The 24,918-nt window shown below is 36.7% G+C and overlaps 1 protein-coding gene across 1 annotated transcript; it reads left to right on the top strand.

Moving 5' to 3' along the window:
* Window positions 1–353: 353 nt before the first annotated feature.
* On the top strand, window positions 354–24,918 carry UFL1 (UFM1 specific ligase 1). Its single transcript, XM_054195188.1, has 19 exons — window positions 354–472; window positions 1,227–1,372; window positions 2,457–2,485; window positions 3,250–3,347; window positions 4,186–4,300; window positions 5,709–5,839; window positions 6,474–6,532; window positions 11,148–11,294; window positions 12,469–12,644; window positions 13,375–13,554; window positions 13,935–14,055; window positions 16,734–16,856; window positions 18,019–18,139; window positions 19,102–19,265; window positions 20,376–20,506; window positions 20,624–20,704; window positions 21,463–21,548; window positions 21,987–22,167; window positions 22,875–24,918. Exons 1-19 carry the CDS (start codon window positions 396–398, stop codon window positions 23,085–23,087), a joined length of 2,379 nt encoding a protein of 792 aa, XP_054051163.1. The 5' UTR covers window positions 354–395; the 3' UTR covers window positions 23,088–24,918.

Raw genomic sequence — 24,918 nt, 5'->3', positions numbered from 1 at the left:
CCCGGTCTTTCATGTAGACATTAAAAAGAACGGGCCCCAGTACTGAGCCCCGGGGAGCACCACTTTAGCCCTTCGCCCTGGCAGAGGTGTCAGCCTCACACCCATAGCACATCAGCGGCGGGTGAAGCCCGCCTCACTGGTGGCCACACGGTTTCGTCTGCTCACCTGGCTACATCCACCGGGCTCGCGTGGGGAAACCGGTTTTTGCTTTTTTCCTTTTTATTTTTTTTTTTTTACTTTTTTACTGACCCTGGCTGGGGCGTGGCCCGGCAGCGCAGGTGAGCGGCTCCCGCCCGACAGGTGGCGCTGCGGAGGGCGGCGGCGGCCGGGCGGTTTGTCCCCGCGCGCTGCCCGTAGCCCGCCCGGCGGGGCTGACGTGTAGCGGCGAGGCGGCGATGGCGGCCGCCTGGGAGGAGATCCGGCGCCTGGCAGCCGATTTCCAGCGGGCGCAATTTGCGGAGGTGGCCCACAGGTGAGCAGGGAGGCGCCGGTAACTCGCCGCCGTCTCCTTCGGTCGCTGAGGACAGCCTGCCGGCGCCCTTTCCCCTCCCCGCTCCGGCGGCCCTCCTCACCCCAGGTCCGGCCCGCGGCCCTGACGCACGGCGGGGTCCCGGGAGCGGGGGGGGGGGGGGTGTTCAGCCGGGCACTGCCCCCCTGCGGTCCTTCTTCCACCGGTGTGTCAGTGCCTGTGAGCCCTGAAGGGGCGTTTAGGCCCCCCCCAGAGAGAATATGGAGGTCCACGAAAGTGTGTAGCTGCCCTTAAATTCAAGCTCCTGTACATCGTCACGGCTCCCGTGCGCTCTTTCTTCCGTACGTGGTGTACAGCAGTTGAGGCGGTTGCCCAGAACCTGGTTTTAATTATTAAAAAAAGGCACAAAAAACCAACCAAACAAAAGCAAATTAAAATTAAAAAGCACAGAAGGATCAAAGACACAAACTGTTTAAGCGTGACCATTCATGGGCAGATGCAGCCTTACAGCAAAAGGGGCTGACAGCTGTTCAGGAGAAGAGTAAAAGTCACTTTAGAGAGATGACCCACAGAAGTGAAGCCGTATGGATGAATGGGGGTGATAAGTAGGATCCTGAAATTAGTTTTTTGTTGTGAAAAGTATTCACATGGAATAGCAAGAAATCTTCATTGTATTTCCTGTATTTTTGAATCATCAATTTAAAGATAATTTTAGCAGGTACTTAGAATAACTGATTATTCTTTATGCTGTTGATAGATTGTCAGAACGGAACTGTATAGAAATTGTCACCAAACTGATCGCAGAAAAGCAGTTGGAAGTAGTGCACACGCTTGATGGAAAAGAGTATGTCACTCCAGCACAGATTAGTAGGGAGATCCGGGATGAGCTTCATGTTTCTGGTGGTAAGCGTGGCATTTGCTTTCTTCCTGTGGATTTGGAAGTTAATTTTGCAGACTATAGAAAGAATTTGAATATTTTCTTCAGCACCCTTAATGTTGTAAAAAAAGTGAGCTTGCCTCCTATTGCTACATATACACATGAATTCATCTAGTATTATTTTATTTTCACTTCAAATCTGTATTATTTTAGGTAAACATATCAAGACATGTTACTTTGTTCATTTTCACCCATGCAGAATTTCTGAAGTAGAGGTGGTCTAAGAACACTTTTGAAGGAAATTTGGTATTTTAGTATGGTTAAATATCTAGCCTGGATGTTTAGTCTCGACTTAGAATTTCAAAATCAATCATCTCCTTTCACATCATTAGTAATAATAATATTTTTAAATTGTTGTTGACGGGTCTTTTATTTTACCAGTATGAAGAGCCGTCTGCTTTGTAAGATCTGACTTACATATACAGGGAAATAAATATGGTCACATTGCTTTTTGTCAATGGTTTTAATGAGAAGACGGTATATTGTACTTTTAAGTACAATTTAAGGATGAATTTCACAACATCATATGTTTAGAAAATTAATTTCTTTATATGTTCATAGAGATTGGTCATTTTCTTACAGTTACCACAAGTATGCCTCAGTTTGCGTTATGCCTTTATGTATCACATCATTATGATAGCTTGAATTGAATTTAAAGTTGCTGTCTTTTGTTAGCAGCATCATGCAAAGGTGGAAAGTTTTGACAATCTCCGTTGTGATACTCATGGCCTAATGGTCACATCCAGATCAGCATCAAAGCGAAAAACAAGTTGGAGGGAGTTTGAACAGTGATTTTTCATTCTGGAGTTTCTGTATTGGATTGTCAGCAAGGCCATAGGGTAGAACAATATGTGATATCTTGTACTGACCACCCGTGATTTCTGTGATTTGGCAATCTATAAATCTTTTAATTGGTTTACAAACTTTGATTTAATTGGTCTACAAAAAAAGTAATGAAGAAGTATTTTGTTCGCGATGGACTATGCTATATTCTAAATCTGTTCAAACGTTTTATATACTAAAAGTATATTTGTACTTTTTTTTTTGAAGGTCGAGTAAACATTGTTGACTTACAACAGGTAACTTTTTAGTAATAAAAAACTATATACTTCTTTCTTTTCCACACCATGTATATTGTAAATATGAAGTTCATCAGTTATACTCCAGCTATACTCTTTTTTAAGAGAGAACAAACTTTATGAAGAGCTGGTGGCTCATGTCAGAGTACCGCAAGCTATTTAATCCGTCCATTTACTGCTTTATTGAAAGCTCCTCTCTGCTTAATGATAATCTACCACCTCTGAAATAGCCACTAAAATATACAGATTTTCTTTCTGAACTCTTCCTTTGTAAACTAAGAAGGGCAAACAGAAAAGAAATGTGTTTCTCATTTAAATTTAAATCTGCAGGAGCATGCATAATTAACTTTGCATGCTTCTTTGGGTCTTCCCTCTTCCTTCATTAATCTCTTGTCTCTACTAATCTTTATCCTCCAGTAGTCTTCCTCTGTGACTAATTTTCCGTTCTGGCTTGAGTAAAATTACTTGGAATAAGAAAACCTTTCTGAAAGACAATTTAGTATTTTCTGTTCATAGCTTCCTGGAATTTTTTGTTTTATAAGTTTCTTTTAACCTTGTCACAGTTACAAAGAGAGTTTTTTCTGCCTAAAGCATTGCTGCTTTATTCCAAATCACAGATTAACCATATATATATACAATAGTAGAAAAAAATAAAAGCAGCTTTCCTCAAGACATAGGAATGTGTAAGTATAATATCTCAATGTTTGAGAATTAATTTCAATTTAAAGTTCTTATAAGAGATTTTGTTGTTTGGTTTTTTTTAGGTAATAAATGTGGACCTTCTGCACATTGAAAACAGAGCTAACGACATTGTTAAATCAGAAAAAACTATTCAGCTTGTACTGGGACAGCTTATAAACCAGTGAGTACTTTCAGGAGCGACATGAGTAATTTGCATTTATTTTTTAAAATGCAGACTAAAAGTCATAGCCAGCCTTTGTTGCTTCTGAAGTGAAATACGTTTTTCTTGACTGCTACTAGGCTGCTTGGTGCTCAGTGCTTCCTTTCCAAATGACGAGTGAGGCCTATCTCAGCAGAGCATCCAGTGAATCCATGGAGCAAAGCCCTTACTGAATGTCTCTGCCCAGTATCCTGCACTTAAGAGGCTTCATTTCTTACCCAGCATCTTTGTGTACAGCAGACAGATCTCATTTGCTCTGTGGCTTTGCTATCGGCTTCAGCTATTGACAAACCCTCTCGTTTTTTCCCGCCTCTTGCTTTACCTCGAAAGCCTAAGATGTATAAGCAAGTTATTTCATGACATTCGGCACACTGAAGTAATACCTTTATGGGGTTGTCTCTATTATTGATTGCGCTGCAGGATTTATTCTTGGCAAAGAATGTGAAGTTCCTGGCTCTCTTGAAATAATTAAGACCTATCTTGCTCACTAAAGCCTACTTCTGTGTCTCAATGACATACAGTGTTTTCCTGTTCCTGCTTTTTGACAGTTTCATACAGCAGATAAATGACCAATTTTAATACTAGGTACCTGGTGAGCAGGCTTTTTAAAAAAAAACACAATTCAACTTACATTGTTCTCCTTTATTCATTTAAAATAATTTTCACTTTATTTTTGCAAAGATGCAACAGAAGGAGGTTTAGTGCCAGGTCAGTTAAGAATTCAGCATGTGGATAACAGGTTGATCTTGAATTTCACGCTTAATGTGTTGGGATTTTTTTTTTCTTGTTTTTAAATAAGGAGTTACCTGGATCAATTGGCAGAAGAAATAAATGATAAACTACAAGAAACTGGCCAGGTGACAATATCGGAACTCTGCAAGGCATATGACCTCCCAGGAGACTTCCTGATACAGGTGACGCAAGCCACCAACATAGCAAATGTAGAATTGATTGTGTTCACCTTCTTTTGTCATCTTTTCAATATCTGTGGCGTTAACTGTGATGAGCTGCTTGTCATTCTAAGCAGAAAAATATTAGATACATAAAGGTTGCGATGTAACAGCTATTTACAGATTGAGGTTGATATTTGCCTTTTTGCTTTTGGACAAAATTTCTTCAGAGTCTTCGTGACTGTTAGGAACAGATTAGAATTAGGAATGTTAGGAATGGGTTAGATTAGTGGAAGATCTGAAAATGTCTTTGTATGAAATATTAGAGAGAAGATGTAGGGGCAGTTTGGATATCCCATCCCTGGAGGTGTTCAAGGCCAGGCTGGGTGGGGCTTTGAGCAACCTGGTGTAGTGGGAGGTGTCCCTGGCCAGGGCAGGGGGGTTGGAACCAGATAATCTTTAAGGTCCCTTCCAACCCAAACCATTTTATGATTCAATGATGATTCTATGATACTATGATTCTGATTTCATCAGTCTCATTAGCTACTCAGGAAGCAGAAATACAATGGTAGAGACCTTTCAGTTTATTCAGAAAAGGTTTAAATAAAAGTTCATTTCTAGAAGCTGAAGCCAGACGTTCAGAGTAGAAACAAAAAAATATTTACCTTTCTTAGTGGCTGTTGTGGTGTTTAAAAGGATTAGGAAGCATTTTCTCACTTTCAGTCAAGGTTGGATTTTGTTTGGAAGATATTTTTTCAAAGTGTAATCCTGTGACATGTGGTAGGTGAATAGTTATAGTGGGTACCACAGACAACTTATTGCCTCTCAATTTATGAACAGATTTCCTCTAATATTTGTCGTGTGATGAGCTTCTACAAAAATGTTTCTAATATACAAAAATCATTACATGGTTTCTCTCTGTTTCCTGGGCAATATGTCCTAGGTTAAGTTCACTTCGCAAGGATGCACATTTTAAACCGTTTGCACCTCTCTCTTTTCTGTTTATTGTTGCTAATTTTTGTCTTGACGGTTTGAAAAAATGGGTAGTGAATTCTTTTGCCACTGTTTCATACAAAATTAATAGAAAGGTTAAATCTTAGTTTTCGTTGTGCGTTTCCAAACCATAATTATTTATTTTGCAAAGTGTTCTTTTATCATTAGATATGCATTTATCTGACAGAAGAGGGCTTTGTTAGGAAAGCTGAATTCCCTGAAGTTTCAACCGTGGGCCATAATGGCATCTACTTACGTGTCATAAGACACATTCTCAATGTACCTAAATAATAATTTCCATTTGTAGTCCTCATTTCTGAATATTTTGTCTCTCTTAGCAAAACTAATTTGCTGATCTGTTAATACGGATTTTTTGATTAATTTTTGTTTAACGTCTTTAATACACAGTTTTAGCAATCATCCCAGCTTCTATTTACAGGCATTATCCAGGCGTTTGGGTAGAATTATTCATGGACAACTAGACCAGGAAAACCGTGGGGTAATTTTTACAGAAGCCTTTGTGTCCCGGCATCGAGCACGCATTCGTGGTCTCTTCACTGCAATTACTCGGTAAATTGCAACACCTGCAACAACATATTAAAATATTTTTATCATAGGTCTTTATGGACCAAATTCACTTGTGATTGAGAAAGAAAAGAAAATAAAGATGTATGGGTAGATTTGTTTCAGTGTAGTTCAGTTCCTAGGGTGAAATATTTAGTTATATTAGACTCACTTTTTTGAAATGGGGAGCTCCTTTTGAAAGGAGAATAAGGAAAATATAACAATATACCACATAAAACATACTTAAGTTTTTTGGCTGAAAAAAATGTTAATCAGCAGTTCTTTTGTTTGTGTGGAGAGTATCTATCCTCACTGTCAATAACATGTTGATGTTTACCCACTACGTGTGATTATAGAAGGTTTTTTCTTATTAAATTAATAGTCTTCTGTTTCGATTTCTATGAAGATAAAAACTTGGGAGAGCAGAAGTTTCCTTACGATAATTATTTTAGCTTTGTTATAAGATATAACTTCATAGTAATTCAAAATTAAAACCTACTAAGCTGTGTCAAAAATGAGTGTAGCACCTTGGGGCTGAGATATTATGTAGTTTTGTCTTTCTGGAGTACCTCTTATTTCTAGATTCTCCACATCAATTTCAGGTCATTAACTTTCTTGTTTTGTTTTTCTTTTTTGCAAGGCCTACACCTGTAAGTACCTTGATCACTCGGTATGGATTTCAAGAACATTTACTTTACTGTGAGTTTCATTCAGGCTGGTTTGTATTTTTGTTAGTTAATACATAGATTCTTTGTTCTTGAAAGATGTATGCTTTCAAAGAAGCATTTTAGTACATAGCCTTAATTCTGGAATAAAGAAAAATATGTTTCTCTCTAGCATAAAAAGTGTTAAACCTTTTGTGCTATCCATAACTGAAGAGATGTTTTCTGTAGCTACAGCAACGAAAGCATACATTGATGAAATGCCTCTGGGGGTAGAATGATGCAAGAAGTACAGTACTTATCATCTGTTTGTTACTTGTCCTTAGCTGCTGGCAGTTTTATAGAATCATAGAATAGTTTGGGTTGGAAGGCACCTTTAAAGGTCATCTAGTCCAACCCCCCTGCAATGAGCAGGGACATCTTCAACTAGATCAGGCTGCTCACAGCCCCATCCAACCTGGCCTTGAATGTTTCCAGGGATGGCACATCTGCCACCTCTCTGGGCAACCTGTTCCAGTGTTTCACCACCCTCGTTGTAAAACATTTCTTCCTTCTATCTAGTCTAAATCTGCTCACCTTTAGTTTAAAAACCATTGCCACTTGTCTTATCACAGCAGGCCCTGCTAAAAAGTTTGTCCCCGTCTTTCTTGTAGGCCCCCTTTGAGTATTGAAAGGCTGCAATAAGGTCTCCCCGGGGCCGCCCCTTCTCCAGGCTGAACAACCCCAACTCTCTCAGCCCGTCCTTTAGGAGTGGTGCTCCAGCCCTCTGATTGGTTTTGTGGCCCTCCTCTGGACCTGCCAGTGAAGCACACAAAAATGGGACAGATTTTATGTAGCCAAGTAGCATTAGCTGCTCTGGATTTTATTTATTGACTTTTCTGGAGAAAAAGACTTTTATGGAGAAGAAGCCTTATGAGGAGCGGCTGAGGGAACTGGGGTTGTTTAGCCTGGAGAAAAGGAGGCTGAGGGGAGACCTTATCGCTCTCTACAATTACGTGAAAGGAGGCTGTAGTGAGGTGGGTCTCGGTCTCTTTTCCCAGGTAATAAGTGATAGGATAAGAGGAAATGTCCGCAAGTTGCACCAGGGGAGGTTTAGATTGGATATTAGGAAAAATTTCTCCACAGAAAGGGTTACAAACATTGGAACAGGCTGGCCAGGGAAGTGGTTGAGTCACCATTCCTGGACAGGGAGCAGCAAAGGGCTGCCAAGATGCTGAGGGGACAGGAACACCTCTCTTATGAAGAAAGGCTGAGGGATTTGGGTCTCTTGAGTCTGGAAAAAAGAAGACTGAGGTGGGGGGAACTTGTCAACACTTACAAATACTGAAAGGGTGGGTGTCAGGAGGATGGGGCCAGGCTCTTTTCAGTGGTGCCCAGTGACAGGACAAGAAGTAATGGGCACAAACTTGAGCATAGGGAGTTCCACCTAAACATGAGGAGGAACTTCTTTCCTTTGAGGGTGGCAGAGCACTGGAACAGGCTGCCCAGAGAGGTGGTGGAGTCTCCATCCCTGGAGACATTCAAAACCCGCCTGGACGCGTTCCTGTGCAACCTGCCCTAGGTGACCCTGCTCTGGCAGGGGGTTTGGACTAGATGATCTCCAGAGGTCCCTTCCAACCCTATGATTCTATGATTCTCTGTGGTAGCAGAAACAGAGCTTTTGTTATGCTCCTAGTTAAATGTCTTTATGTCCTGAGAGATAAAGCATCTCCTTAAACTCTTGGTTTTTATTTTCCACATTTCCTTTTTAAAATAGAAATACATAAAGATTTCCTATCCAACTGCTGAAACTTTTAGGCACTACTTAATTGTTTCTCATTTCTAATGTTGCAGCTTTTCTTTGACTACCAGGAATCCGCTCTCATCTGTCCAAAATGCTGCTTCAAGCATCATTAGTCTTGTATGCTGACCAAGTGCTGCTGGTCTTCAGAATTCTTTAATGGTTTTCTATCTCCTCTCATGAAAGTTAACATTTCTTTTTTGTTTGATTGGGTCTTTTGTCTTCAGGGTATTGCACGCTTTAGCTCCACTATAATATCTGTCTGCTTACCTTCTTGTTCTTTGTTGCAAGCTTGTTCATTAAAAAGAAAAATCTTAGCATTTAAATAAAATTACATAAACACTCTACTTTCACATAATCAATTTAGGTTTCTTCTTTTTTTGGAATGTGCCATCTAGGTATTCATAGATTAAAAGGAAAATCTGCTGAACTGCATTATAGTAGTGTTGCAGTACCCAGCAAATTTCAGTATGCGGTTACAGTCTTTTTCAAACAGGTCCTGCAAGTACTTGATCATGTATTGCTCATGTACAGTGTTCATGTGAATTGAAGTTCTAGTGCTTTCCTGTCACCAGTAATCATCACGATGGCGAAGTGTATTTCTAATACTTTCTTTTTCTTGTTTGTTCTTTTTTTAGTGAGTTAGTTAATCTTTTTCTTTAGTTTATCTTGCTGCATTTCATTTCCTCTGCAGTTTCATGAGTTTCAAAGAGCTTTTTACTCACTGCCAGAGCGTGTTTGATTTTATTCTATCCATTTTCTGAGATACCATTTCAATTCCACAAATGCTGGAAACTTGAAAAATATCTTCTTAATGTGTTACTTATACCCTTGGCTTTTTATGTTTGTCATTATTAGTAAGGTGGTTTAAAGTGATCTTTGTCAGTTTTGTATCTCTTACAGAAAAAAATTGCAATTTCAGTTTACTGTTAGTATAGTTTACAAACAGCTAATTATTTAATCAACACTTAGTGTTAGACAAGATGAACAATAGTCTTTAGTTCTGTCACATAGCTGTGCTGCTGTTCATGTTAAGCTGAAATGAATTTATGATAGAAAATAAATAATTTTAGAAATTAGAAACTTTAAGTTAAAACACTATGAAAGCATATGAAAGCACAGGTGTTCTTCGTTTCTGAATATTGTGTTGCTGATGTAGGATAGGCATGGAGAGATGCTTGTCATCTTTGCCAGACTTCTGCAGAGACCTTTTACAGAACACTGCAAACTACTCAATCACCTTTAAAAATAAGTGTGAGATTACAGTAGTTCTGCAGATGTCCTGCATCTAGGCATAACTGTAGTAGGAGCTGTGAAATCTCCTGTGAAAGCACCTTCTCTGCCCTGGAGTTTTAGAACTGGCACTTGAAATAATACAAAAATTAATTGGCATTGTCATTTCTCCCCCTTTCTCCATAAAGACTCTGGTTTATTGCTAGTGCTCCACAAAATGATTTGAAATACCTATAAGAGTCTTGCTCTTTTTTTCCTGAAAACTTTGAATAAAAACGGGTTGAGATTGCAAACTGTATTGTGTGACAATAGTAGAATAGGCACACTGACTCTATTTTCTAGGGTAACTAAACTATTAGTAAGTATAAAAATCTAATTTCATTTTCAGAATCTGTTTTATAAGCTCCATTTTATACAATGTAACCGAACCATAGCAGAACATGATTTCTAGCTCCTCTTAGATTACATAAAACTGCATCTTGTTTAAATCAGTTTCTCTTTCTTCTATGTTTTTTCAGTGTAACTACTGTTCAGATTTGTTAAGTGGCAGTGATGTTCAGTAGCTGCTGGCTTATAGAGGTTTATCTACACTGCTGGCATATCTAACAAAAAAAATCATGGGTAAAATGTAGTATTTCTTCTGGAACCAGGTTTTTCTGTGTAGGTGAGCTAAACCTCCACATGCTGTACTAAGCATGTTGAAATGTTGACTGCTACTGATGTTTAATGAGGAAGGAGCCAACAATGTGATACCATTTAATGTTCTGTTCCAGGGTAAAATCTGTCTTTTCATGAAATAGAAATCAACACAAACTGAAGATAAAAAGGGCATCTAGCAAAGCTCTAGAAATCATCAGAGCTTGGCAGTTGACGTCACTGACTTTTTAAATATACCTAGTGACTTACAAAAACGCATAAGCAGAACATAGAAGACAAATCAGATATTCCTGTGCACCTTTAATGGATTGAAAACACCTTATTTAGCATCGACAAAGGCTTAATACTTTGGTGCTACTAGTTACCGATATGTCCTTTGTCAACAATATTTGTGCATTATCAGGAGCTTATTACTGGCAACAAGAGTGTGAACATTGTAAACCCTGAAGAAGGTCACCTGTTGGAGGTGGTCACATTTATGCAGTTTAGGTAGCAGTTTTTCATGTATTTTAGTATGTTCAGATCTCTTTTTTTCCATCTTGGTTATCATGCAAGTAATGAACTCGAGAACATATTAATAAATTGCTCATGTATTTTATTGCCTGCCCAGAGAAAGATTCTTTTATAAGTATATTTTTTAAATTAAAAGCTCAAACTGTCTAGGTATATGTTCAATAAAAACTGTTTTGATCTTGCCATTGTGACTCACTGTTTTGAAACATTGTATGATTTCCAGAGCTTTTATCAAGACATTCTCAGAAGTGTTAAAAATAATTGATAGAACTTGGGAATGTTTCACTAGAACAAGCACTTGTAGTTTGGTCTATAGTTTCTTTCAATTAATAATAAAAAGAAAAACAACTAATGGGTGGGAAAAAAGAAGAAACAAAACAGGGAAAATAATTGCTGTGTTTTGACTAATGGATATATCAAAGTGGAAAATGTCACTTCATTTATTTTCTTCTTTCTTTTCTTCTTGTAGCTGTGCTAGAAGAGCTTGTTAATACTGGTCGTCTAAAAGGCACCGTGGTTGGTGGGAGACAGGATAAGGCTGTGTTTGTTCCAGACATCTATGCCAGGACGCAGAGCAACTGGGTGGATTCCTTTTTCAAGCAGAATGGTTACTTAGGTAATTAATCTTTATTCTTGTAGGTAAAATATCTTTCTAAAACTAGTTTATGTTATTGGTCTTATCCTAATATAGCTAGTGTCTAGAGTGAAGCCTCACAAGAATAAGTGGAAATCAATACAGTAGTTGATACTCCTTTGTTAAAAGACCATCTCGTTTATAATGATGTGTGTTACTTTATCACAAAGAACCATATTTCAGCGGAGAGAGCCATACTGCTAAACAGTAACTTTATTTCTCACAAACCAAGTTACAAATGCTACTTTTATTACTATCCTGAAGACATTGCTTTGACTGCTCATTGTATACTTTTCAGATGATCATGTTTGACCCACATGGTTGGAGTTTCAGTCCAGGTGTCCAGTTTACAAACAAACTTTGGCTGTTAATAGTCTGTATAGGCAAGTGTGCAGTGCACAGGAAGAACCTTTCCAAAATAAGATTTGTAGAACTGGAGTGGGTAGCACTAGCGTCCTGATTTGAATCCAAACAAGTCTGTCTAATTTAAAGCTGAGTGATGCTGGATGATGGTGTTTTAAAACAGGAGCTATGGGAAAATGTGGACCTGAATAAACAGAGGAATGTACCCTTAAGGTCCCAAAGGGCCGGTCCCTAAATAACAGTTAGTCTTGCAGTTTAAAGAGGTTCAGCATAATTTACTGTAGTAGTATTGTTTCTGTAATATTGCTTGACTGATAGAGTATCTGTCAAAGTCTTTGAATGTTTTCAGAAAGTCTAAGTATAAATTGGCAAATAGTTGAAATTCTTTCCTTGTGAGGCATTGCATGATTCTATGAGTATATTGGAGTAACTTTTGAAAACAAAACATTTTGTCATTGTATGTGTTATAAATATTGTCCATGTTATGTTAGAATACTTTGGAAAGATAGAATTGCGAAGATAAACTTAATGGTATAAGAATCTGAAAAAAACATTTTTTTTCCAAAACTCAGACCAAAGTCATGTCCACGATTTATCTTCATACTCCTGTTAACTGTGTTTAGGTGTAGCTTGTGCTGAATTAAATTTTAGCTCAGCATCAGCTTGAGGCTGCATTTACTTTTATATAAACTGTATGTAATTCTTCCTTTCCTGCTTTCAAAAAAATTACCACATAAGATCCTGTATGTATATGAAGGTACTTAAGTGTAACAGACATCTCACTATTTTATAGAATTTGATGCGTTGTACAGACTTGGCATCACCGACCCATCAGGCTACATTAAAAAAAGATTCAAGTCTACACAACTCTTATTTCTGAGAGCAGCTTGTGTTGGTCAAGAAATTGTGGATCAAGTTGAAGCCTCTGTAGAGGAAGCCATCAGCTCTGGCAACTGGATAGATATAGCAGTAAGCAATCCTTTCAGTTGTTGTTGTTGGATTTATTTATTTTGTCTTATTTTAGTGTCAAATGATACTCTATTGAAACTACACATAGGTATAATGAAAATTCCGTGTTACCAAAGAAGAATATTCAGTTTAAGTAAAATAACAAGTAAAAAGACATTATTTGCCTTTAAGTTGGTCTGAACGAAAACACAGGAAGGACATATTAGTATTCAGTTGCTAGATAGCTAAGACTAACTTTCATTTCAAAATTAGTGCTAACGTATTCTGATAGAGAGCAATATATTTCAGTGGGGTTTTTTGGGGGAAAAAAGTTAGAACTGAACTCTCGTGACAGTTTCAGTAAGCAGACACATATTAGCCATGTTGTCCTGGCTGAATCCTAATTTCAGGCCTTACACCACTACTCAGCTGCTTGTAAGAAAGTCTACTGTTGTTTTTTTGTTTGGTGTTACTCTGTATCTGTTGAGCTGCATTTAGAAGAAATTGACATGTGTTTTCCCAGAGGCAGCACATACTGTAGAGCAGTGTTGCTTTGTGATGTTAGAATATTTATAGCGTTTGCTCTTAAATCACTGGTTTAATTTAAAAAGTGCAATATATTCTAAATCGTTAACAGTTGTCAAATAGGGTGATGGGGTGTCTGTGGATTCTATTTATCCACATACAAGTATGTCTGTTCATTCTAGAACGGATTATTGTATGTAAGTGATTTTGATTTTCTTTACCCTAGACTCTTCTGCCGAGTTCATTGTCAGTAGAAGATACTGGGATTTTGCTTCAGCAAGTAATGAGATCTTTAAGCAAAAATTCTTCAGGTTTGGTCTTCAGTGACACCATTGTGGTCAGTGAGAAATTTCTAAGCAGCTGTGCTGATCTGTTTTCTGATACAATGCAACAGAAAGCTGAAAAGGTACAGTTTTTTTATTGGTCTAGATGCAATATACATTGATTGTTGTACAGTTTATGTTATTTTCTGTTTGCTGTTGCCATCTCTTTAACATCTCATCTAAAATACATCTTGAGAAGAAGGGCAAAGGTGAAGAAAAGTTTTGTATATGTAATTAGTGTAATTTAATTTATATTCAGTTGCACTCAACACTATCACACTAACAGTATGATCAAATATTGAATTTTGAAGAGAAGAATAAATGTCTCGTCATGTGTTGCACTTGGAAAACACGGTGTTAGATTAGTATAGTTAAAAATGGCCAAATGGCTTAAATATTTCCGCATGTATCTTTTGTTGCTGTGTTTATCTTTTTGCTATGAAGTGCATGTTCTTCATTTTAGGAGATGAAAAGTAACCCTGTTAATTTAATCACTGAAGAAGATTTAAAACAGGCTTCTGGTCTAGAGAATTCATATGCTAATAAAAAGGACAAAAAGGATGAAAGAAGAAAGAAAGCAACAGGTAAGGCATCAATATTTAGCTGAAGCCAAAAAAAAAAAGGGCTTGTTAGTCTTGGAAATACTCAAATATGAAGTTACTATATTTTGTAGTCCATTATTTACCTCCAGTCCATTGCTGACGGTATTTAAGACATAATCCAACCACTTTTCATCATTATACTGTAGGTGTAGATATATCTGAGCTACGTCCATGAGAACTAATTTCAGATTTAGAATTGCAAAGGAAGTACCATAAAGATATCTTCAGTTAGTCCAACTCGAGGCAGCTGTCTTTAGAAGTAAGGAATCCATATTGATTTCTTAGTGTATACGGTATAGTCACATAATATTGAGTTGTGCAATGAGGACTGACTATATGACCTTTAAAAGTCCCTTCCAACCCAAACTATTCTATGATTCAGTATTAGCTTGGGAACCTCTGTACCGTTTTTTATTACACAGTATAGATACAGTTACTCTCGGCTTTCCAGGGACCCAGGAAAATGAAAATATTTTTTAATAGTGTTAAGAAGTTACTTCCAAAATTACTCTGTCTGAAATGAGAAATGAGGTATTAAGATGAGGGGCTTTTGAGAATATTGTACATCTTTTCTAAGAATCCCATGACAGACAATTTTCTGTTGTTTGCACACATAACATATTTGGAGATTCACACAGTTTACTTTAAGGTATATTCTAGGTTAAATTAATCCCAAGTCTTATTCCATTTGTGTGGTGGCTGTTTAGAATAGATCTTAATCTGAGGAGGAATAAAAATGTGTGGGTTTAACCCTTTCAAACCTTTCTGTAACAGAATTAGAGCACTGATGCATCTAGCTTAATTGAGTATACTCATCTGAAAAATAAAACATTACATTCTACTCTTAAAAAGGCCATTACTGAGTCAACATGGAATCTAAACTTATTCTTGCCATAAGAGACAGCAGATTTTTCTAGGCCAGAGCTGAAGCAGAAAAGCTTGAACTTTAATTGCACTGTCAGAATAACTTCAGTTTCCAACCCTCTGAGGAGTGAGACTCTGCTGAGCATGTACTACGTGTCTAGACACATTCATATCTGCAGGTAACATATTCAGAAAGCACTACCCTGAAGTGGTTTTTTTATGGACTGTTAGGTGCATCACCTTAAAACAGTCAGCATCATGGTTTAAGGATTAGATGTTGTTATTGTGTAATGGCAGAATGTGGCCAATGTCACATTGCCTATCTTAAGGTCTGTACGTGACTATATCAATATCTGCTGTTCAAGTGTAACCTGACATGGCGTAGTGTTAATGGAGTTCATCAGAAATACAGATTCTGCCATGTATTGGATTAATTAAAATTTTCAAGTCGAATTCTGTATTGTCTGTTTATAATACCATTTGCAACAGTCTGTTACAAACAAGTATCTGTGGAGGCATGTAATCCTTTGTGTACATTACAGTCTGTGTATCCTATTGTCATAAAATACGGCTTTTCTAGCAGTGGTCTCTCCTGCTTCGTCTCTCTGTGGATAAGATCTTGACTGCAGATTGCAGCTTTTTCTATATGGCTATAAAGTGGAATACACAATGAAGGGGACTTGTTTCCAAAATAACTAGTGTATTGCACAGTTGACAAACTTGTGAAAAACACCAAGTCTTTTTGGTTTTTTCTTTAAGAGGTCACAAACTCTGAAGGTCGCAGAAGTACATTATCCACTCCTAGCTGCAAGTGAACTAGTTTGCTGTTCCTGCAAAGTAATGCTTAAAATCCATCTGTAGCACATAACAGATGCAGTTAGCTTTGTGAGTAGTAGCATCTTGTCCTTGTGTTTTCTTTTCTTAAATGGTAATACTCTTACATAATGTAGTTACTTGAAATCTTGGACCTTATATTTAAATGGAAAAATAACTACTTTCTCAAGGCTTAGTGCATGTATAAAACCTGTTATTCTGGAGTTCAAATTTGTTTCAAGTGAAAAAAGGAAGGGAACAAGCTGTGATAAAGGGAACACACAGCAGAGCAGCTTACCTTGTGGAAAGGGACTGTATTGCAAATTGAGATCCAATCTGCAGTGTGAATACATGGATTACAGGAACTATGAACTAAGTCATTTGTTACATTTGTCAGAACTGGAACATCTCATTGCTTTATAGGCATCTAGGAATAGTTGAAAAAGAATTAGTGTTCTAGTTATTCTTGGAAGCATGCATTTGATTATTTTGGATAAATGCTTACTATGTAGGATTCTTTCTCTGAAAGTTAACAAAGTTACATTATCTGGAATATTTTTGAGTAGCTACTTTATTCAGCATCACTGAATACAAACGCTAAATGCTTGCTAAGATGCTATTTCAGCCAACAGAAATTCTCCCATTACATTATGGACACTAGTATCTCATCTGTTTTCAGCTGGAAAAAGATAGTGCTGCTTTTTTTTTTTTTTCAATGATATGTACTTTTTGTATTATTAGCATTTGTCTTTATTAATGACATTAGCTTAAGCAAAGCTTTGGCTTAGTTGAGCTTTTTTCTTAGGAATGAAACTTATGTCCCTATGGTTCTGGAATATGTATATTATAGGTTACATTTAGAATCAGGTTGTGTTTTTTTTAGTTCAGCATTAACAAGTAATGCAGATAAATTACCGTAATATTGTAAAATAATTTTAAGTGCTAGAACTTCACTGTGTACTAAGCAAATAATTCTCCACCAGAGGGCAGTGGAAGCGTGAGAGGAGGAGGAGGTGGTAATGCTAGAGAAATCAAGATCAAGAAAACCAAGAAGAAAGGAAGAAAGGATGCCGACAGTGATGAAGAGTCACAAGCAACTAGCACTGGTTTGTCATGTTATTTTGGACTAAATGTGTACTTCCATTTTACATATAATATCTAGACTGAAAAAATACTTTTAACCATGATAATTGAAGTTGTGAAGTACAGCATCTTAATTTTGTATCATACTACTCTCATAGATTACTGTAATTCACATATAAATGAAGTTATTTTTCAAGATTGCTGTTACTGAGTAGAACAGTGTTACACTGCCTTTTTTTGGTGTAGCCTTTCATGTTTTACAGTTGTTGCTGTTTGTATTGCTGTATTGTCGTAAATAGATTGAATGAAAATCCCAAGATAAATTCAGCTGTAACCATTCAAATATAAATAAGACCCTTCCAAAACCTGATTTAGGCTCCCTTTCCACCTGTTTATATAGCCTTGTATGTTGTTCGTGGCTCCTGTGGCACAACTAGGAACATCACTGATTTCCATTCATTCAGTTATCTTACATGCAGAATAAACCTGTTTTATCCTGCATCTGGAACATCTAATGCCCGTCCTTTTCTGGTCCCTGTCATCATCCTGGTCTCCTTCTTATATGTAAAAACTAAATTCTGCCGCATGCAGGCAAACTTCATATCTTGTCCAAAATCAAAATACAGATGCACAAATTTATATGCATTTACAATCAGTAAGTTGATTTTTTTTTTACTGGAACTTCTTGACTGTTTTAATATTCTTGCTTTATCCTGCCTCAAATTTTGTACTGTAACCTCAACTTTAGGTACTCTCTGTTATATGGTTGTGTACCTTACTAAACGGGGTTAAAAAAACTCCCAACAACCTTGTGAAATCCTTCAAATAGGAACATTCTGTTCAGTTTTGGCATTTATTTGGTCTTGGTGACATCATCATTTGTAAAATAATGGATGGGTTAGACAGTTTGAAGTTTCTCAGCAAAAATGTATGCTCTCATATACTACTTAAGTTGTCTGTTACAGAAAATAACTGCTAAGTGATCATCAGAGAAATTTTGTCAGTTTTTCATATGTGTAAAATTTAACTGTCATGTGTAGTCATCCTTTTTTTTGCATTGTTGGTAATGTATTTCTTCTGTGGAAGTTTGAACTTTGAGACATTTCACTGTCTTATGCCACAGAGTAACTGCAGCAAAGTTAAGTATAGTGTTTTTTCAATGACTGTTGTTCATTGCCGCTACAGGTAGGAATAAGCAGCCAGAGTTCCCTTTCATGTCACAAGAGGAAATTCAGGATGTTTTAAAGGCTCACATGCAGGATTGCCCTGAAGAGCTGATTACAGAACTTGCTGAACACCTAATAAGGTAATTTGAGAATTCAGCTGGAGTTAGAATGTCTGTGATTCACTTCAGATTAATCTTCCCTTCAGTCTGTTTTCTTGCTTAGAAAAAAAAATGTTTTGCTAATGGAAATGAACCACAATATTCTTTTTCTATACAGCTCCATGTTATATACTTAAGTATTAGAAAGCCATGCTGACACACTGATGAGAAATCATGCTTCTGCTTAGCAGTAGGTAGTTCTGCGTCCTTTGTCAACAAGCATATTTTCAGGTTTGTGAGTGTATTTCCACCCCATTACACTGATCCATATTGGGGTTTCACTAGTCCCGTCTTCTGTAAAGCCCTCTGTAAATGTGGAGCTGGTACCTGTGTGAACTGGGTAGCAAGCTAGGTCAGCAAACCGATCTAAGCAAAGATGAATAACTTCTTTTAAATGATGTTCCATACAAGAGAGGATGTGAATATGTGTGTTCAGGGCAAAAAGGACATGATAGGACTGTAACAGCCCAAGTTTGAATAAACTTGGAGTGCAATGGTAACTCCATCTTTAGAAGGGCCTGTGCTATTTTAATGCGACTTAAGTCTTCCCCTCTTGCAGCTGTCATTGATCTGAAATTTATCCACAGACAAAAGAGTTTGTGAAAAGCGTTGTTTCTGGAAAGCTTTTCTGTTTTTCATGTTGTTTCCATTTAGGAGTTGTTATGAGTTAAAACCTTGGCAAGCGTTTACATACCATGCATACTGTAACCAATAGTACTTCTGCAATTACAAAAGTACATTTTAATTTTTTTTAATGTGTGCCTTTTTTCTGATTTCAATTATTTGCTTTCTATTTATCTCACCATTCTGTGGCATTCATGTCCCATTCATTTACTGTGTAATGAGGTAGCTTTTACTATTGCTGATATATTTGGAAAAACCACCCACAGTTTTACGCTTTGTTTAATGCTCCCTTTTTCTGCTTTCTTCTTCCCTGTTCTAAGACCTTTAACAAAAACTTATCAGGAAGTTGTGCGTTCTGTTTTTACATCTTCAACATCATCCTCTGGAGCTAGCAGAAGACAGACTATGAAGGACTTGCAGGAGGAATTCTCAAACTTGTACAACAACATTCGGTTATTTGAAAAGGGAACAAAGCATTTCACAGGTACAATAAATATGTACTTCAAAAAATGAGTATGCTCCTTCAGGGATGTTGAATTTATTCCTGAATCTACATTCAAGGTCAAAGAAGAGAAACACTTTCAAAAGGAAAAACTTAGAGATGTGTTTCCACTGCCTAACACTCACCTTACGCTGGAGTGCACCTTTGCACACTTACTGAAATATGTTCTCTTAATTTCAGATCTGTAGTCTGTTATATCGTCTGTCAAGATAATTGTGGTGTTTTGGCCTTCTTTCCAAAGTGTTTACATCCCTTTGTAGTTTTTATTGTCGGGGGGGAGGGATAATTAATAAACTTACTTCATTCTGTCACCTGTGCCAGAATTGAATACTACCTGATTCTAAGAAGCCCCTGTTAAAACCTCTTTTAGGTTTGATACTGAAAGTAGTTGCTCCTCGAGGGTAGTTTTTTAACAAGGTGTAGATTCACTTTGCAATGGGTTACTTCGTAAGGTGTCTTTTTTAGCTACCTGTATTTTGTGACAGAAATGAAGCATTAGGAAAATATTGTATACATTTCCAGCGTTCTCTGCTGTATTCAGCTTTCTTCTAGAGCTTTCCCTGTGGAAAGCTTACAACAAAAGGAAACAGTAGCAATCGCCCCCCCCCTACAATATTCCCATGTTTAGGAATAAATGGAACTCTTTTCCATTAGCCTCTGTTCTTGTACATGTGTTCTATTGCCTCTTTTTCTAAAAGTCTACTGTTTCAGCCTTAAGTCATGTGCCTGCTCTTCTGTTTAACTGCTTATCCTGTAGACTTTTCCTTTACATACCTTTTACTTGTTGATGGATGGCAGTGGTGGCTCATTTGTGATTCGGGAGTATTGTACAGGGACTAGTTTACTGCTTATACAGATATACCTTTGAAATACTAACAATGCATTAAAATGAACATACAGACCTGAAAGCTCACGGTTTTCACTGAAGAATATTCCATAAGCAACTGCAAATGAGGGATGTTAGCTTCATGTATCCAGATGACTTTCTCATACTACTCATGATTGATAGAGTCCACGTTTTAGCAAGTGCTCTGATTAGAGGAGTCAGGGAACTATGATAAGTTACTTTTAATCACTTATTTCTTTTAACAGATGAGACTCAGAATAATCTTGCCAAACACCTGTTGAAGACTGTCTGTACAGACATTACAAATCTTATTTTCAACTTCCTAGCATCTGATTCAATGATGACAACAGAAAATTATTCTACAATCACAAATGAGGTACACAGTTAACAGTTCCTTATTAACAGTCTCTATTCAAGTATCTTCTGTTTAAATATGCCTGCAGCTAAAAAGGTAATTAATATTATGGAATGTCTCCATTCTTGTCTCATACAGGTCCGGACCAAGATTTTAGGTAAATTGCCAGAAGACACCAAAGGTCCTTTAACTAAACTGCATACTTCTCTGAATGGCAAGGTAAAGTGATCCAGAATCTTTGAGTTGAGATTTTCCGTTCTGCTGATACAACGCTAATAAACAGCTGACATACATACTGTAGTATGTAACTGCTGCTTCTGTGAAGGATGAAAGCAAAATAATCTTTTGAACTTGTGTAAGTCAGTAAGTTTAATATGTTTTCATATCTGTGAGTTTTAAGAGGTGAAAAGGTGCTCTTATATTTTTATACTGATAGTCACCTAGCTCTTTGCTTCCAGATGGAATCTAGTATATCTTTTATGAGCAGGTGAGAAAATTAAAAGCTGAGAGAGAATCTGCAGTTTAAAGTGGTTGATGTTACTTGTATTTTGTTCCTGAAGTTCCTGATTGTCTTCCCATGTATTTCTTAACTAGTAAAATCCTGTTTATTAAAAAAAAACCTTTCAGATTATGGCAGTGTAAGTACAAAGGAAAGTAATTTATTAATTCTTTTATGCAAATGGCCATACTGATATGTTTCTTAAGCAAAAAAAATCTGTAAATAATTGTAGAACATGCATTCCTTTTTTAATTTCATTTTTAAGACTGACAGATTATCGTTTGTTTTGATATTTAAGTATATGAACTATTGGAAGATGAATAAAGTTAATTTCTACTAAATACTTTTTACTACTTCTTTTCTTCCATAGTTTATTCCAGATGTATTCACAGTCATCTGTTCGTGTGGTTAATTGTGAACAGTAGTTAGCCTTTTTTATAATCTTCTAAGATTAAATATTTGTATCATTTTTTCATAGAGCATAGAAGATTTTCTTTCATGCCTTGATTCTGCAGTGGATATTTGTGGTATTATGGTGAAAAAAGGAGACAAAAAGAAGGAAAGGTACCTTAATTTTATTTATTCCATGCACAGTATGTGAAACGTAGCTCGGTTGCTGCACAAATGTCAGATGGTTAGTTTGGTAGCAGTCACACAGAATGTGTAAGTACAAGGCAGTCTTTCTTTCCAAACTGTTTAACTGAAAACTACAAAGCCAAGCAGTCCTAATTCCACGGGAGAAGGAGCAGGGAAGAGCTAATTTGCTTGACTGACCACTTACTACAACATACTAGTTTATAAATTCTCCAGTGGGCTTTTCAAAATCTCGCTAGCTTTTTTTTTTTTTTTTTTTAATGTGGAATTTCATATGAAGAACTGGTCAGTCAGAGAAGAAAATTAAAATTAATTGATTGAAGTTAGATAGGTTTTAGAGTCTTACCATCAACTACTATAAGACAGAACAAGAAACATATTTTTATATAATGTATTCCTGTTCCTTAGGCAAGTCCTATTTCAGCACAGACAAGCTCTGATTGAACAGCTGAAAGTCACAGAAGATCCAGCTCTTGTTCTGCACCTGACATCAGTACTGTTATTTCAGTTTACAACCCACTGTATGCTTCATGCACCAGGAAGATCAGTACCGCAGATCATTAATTTCCTAAGTGGCAAGATCCCAGAGGTATTCCTTTCTAGCTTTTTAAGGGGAAAGTACCTTTCTTCTATGACAGAAGGTAAAAGTTGTGCCTTACACCATTTCTGCTGCATAAGACTGGCACATTTGTGTTTCATGACTAATCATTACTTTCTGTACAGAATATGCAGTTTCTCTGATCTGTATTATATTTCAAATGTATAATTTCAGGGATCTGTCTTCAATATTATTTTAATAAAAATGAAAATCAGTCCATTATTAGTACTGTAGCTTTTCCTTTTCCATAGAGACAGCCATGTATCGGGGGATGTTATAATTCTTATAACTGAAATTTTTTTTACACTCTCTTCCCTCCTAGCTACAGCGTGATTGCTTTTTAAACTTTTCTAGTTCAGTTTTAAAGAAAGATGTCCATCTTCAAAAATAAAAACATTGAAAGTCTGTATTCTAATCTGCCAAAACTGGTGGTGTTCAGTAACTGCATTGCTTTCCTCCTTCAGTGGTTAATTGTCCTGTTCTTGCAGCGTGGATGTACGTTCATCTTTCTGCCTCTTTGTCTCTCAGAATTTAGGTTGCAAAATACCTTGATGGAAATATATTTATGTATTGCTAACCCTCTTCAGGCAAGAACGGGAGAATGCTTTTCTAAAAATCTAATCTTTAATTAAAGGTCTGTGTACCTTCTCCATGATATTGACATTCCTTTTGGTTTTTTTCTGCTTTTTTACCCTCAGGATCAGCATTCTCTGTTAGTCAAATACCAGGGATTAGTCGTGAAACAACTGATCAGTCAGACTAAGAAAACTGAACAGGGAGACGGTGACACAACAGATAACCTGGAGGAGGAGGAAGGAGCAGATGCCATTCGAAAAGAGCTCCAAGAAATCACTACCTCTATCAAGGATCTTGTTCTCAGACCTAGGAAGTCTTCTGTAACAGAGGAATAAAATTATTATTCAGTGCATCCACATCCATGATGAAGTCCGATTTTTTTTTTATTTTTTTTTTTGATTCTGTAGGAAAGGACAGCAGCAAATGCTTGACAAACTTTAAAATTTGGCTTCTAACAATTGCACCTCACACCCAGGGGACACGGTTATTGGGTGATTGTGGCAAATGGAGTTTTGTAATGCGCTACTACAGTGTTTGTGTGATGCACATTGAATGTATATGTGACAGAGCACAGTTGCGGACACTTCAGGTATGAAATTAGTGGTTTTTAATTGGCATCTTAGTGTGAGGCCTCAAGAAATGCGTTATTCTTCAAATAACTGTATTCTGTTCCGTACACACACAGGCTTATAATTTTACTTCTCTAATTGGGATTTGTAGTGATCTAAGGATTGTATATAACTGTATACAAGCCTGTATATCTTAATTTCAAAGAGTAGTTTTGAGACCTATACTGAAACCTAATAGTATACCAATGAAAGGCCATTTTTTACTTTTTGATATCATTAGTGGATGTTTTCAGCTTCTGTTCACTGGACCACAACAGTAAAAACATTGAGTAGAAGCATATATTGCTAAACTTAAGAGAAGCAACCCAGTACTAATATGAGTTTCTAACTGTACTGAAAGCTTATGAAAATCAGCACACTCATGCTATTAATGTATTCTGTTAATGTCCATAATAGCAGTTCATTTAAAACTTGCATTTGGGACAGAGGAGGCGTTACCCTTTTGCATTGGTGTTTTGGGAGTGCATAAATACTGTTAAACCTGCCATATTTTGTATGCTTTATGTTCATTCAGCAGACCTGAGTTCTTAATCCAGTTCCCATAGCAGTTAGAAGCACTTGCTTGCGTTCTGTCAGCTCCTTGAGAGAACTTGTGGTATCCTGTTTATCCTGAGTTTTTCAAAAGAATGTAGTTTATCGTCTTTCTACATAAACTTTATAGACCAAAATATTGGCTAAAATGTTTCCCTCAAGTTTTTTACCAGCCTTATTTTTACATGAGCGGTACTTTATGTCTTGAGGAAAGGGGAAAAATGTGTAAAATAGAGTTCTGCCGCTGTTAATGACATAATTCTTATATGTCAAATATACTTCTAACTTATTTTTGAGAAGATAATTTTCAAACCAAAAATATTTTAGTTTTATTACTTCAGTAATGCCCATTGATTTCATGTGTGTAACTTCAAGTTTTTGCATAAAATGAAGTTTGAGTAGTAAGACAATAAATAGAATTATTTTCACTAAAAATGTCATTGACCAAAAGAAAGCAGATTTGTGCAAGCCCTGCTCTGTTCAGATATTTCTGTTTTCCAACAGTTCACACATTCTATAAGATTATTCATAAATATATCCAAGCCTGAAATAACAACAAATGAAAGTTGAGGAGGCCGAGTATGGAAGCTCAGTAACAGATTAATGAAGGTTAAGTTAATTTTGGTAAGGGAAAAAATTGAATTTTATACATATATAAAAGACAGTCATGTTTAACAATGTTCACATCAATGCTATCTGTTACCAACAGTAAGGCAGAAGCAAAGGTAGCTGTTTCTCTTTCCTTGGCTGGAGGCTAGCATAGCTGACAATGAGGAGTAAGAGATGAAAAATGTTCAGGCTGTTTAACTTTGTTTAAGAAATAGAATTTGCATACAGGGAATAGGTTTGTTTTCTTGATATTTAGCCAGAATAATAATTAAGTTCCTATACTGAATGTAAACAATTTTATATTATGTTGAGCTATTTTGTAAATAATATGCCATATGACATTCTGTATGCAAATATGAAATTATTTTAATAATATTAAATGATGAAGTATTTAAAA

Source organism: Rissa tridactyla, chromosome 3, assembly GCF_028500815.1.
Source record: "Rissa tridactyla isolate bRisTri1 chromosome 3, bRisTri1.patW.cur.20221130, whole genome shotgun sequence".
Lineage (NCBI taxonomy): Eukaryota > Metazoa > Chordata > Aves > Charadriiformes > Laridae > Rissa > Rissa tridactyla.
Note: the sequence above shows the minus strand (reverse complement) of the source record. Positions and strands in the feature narration are given on the sequence as shown.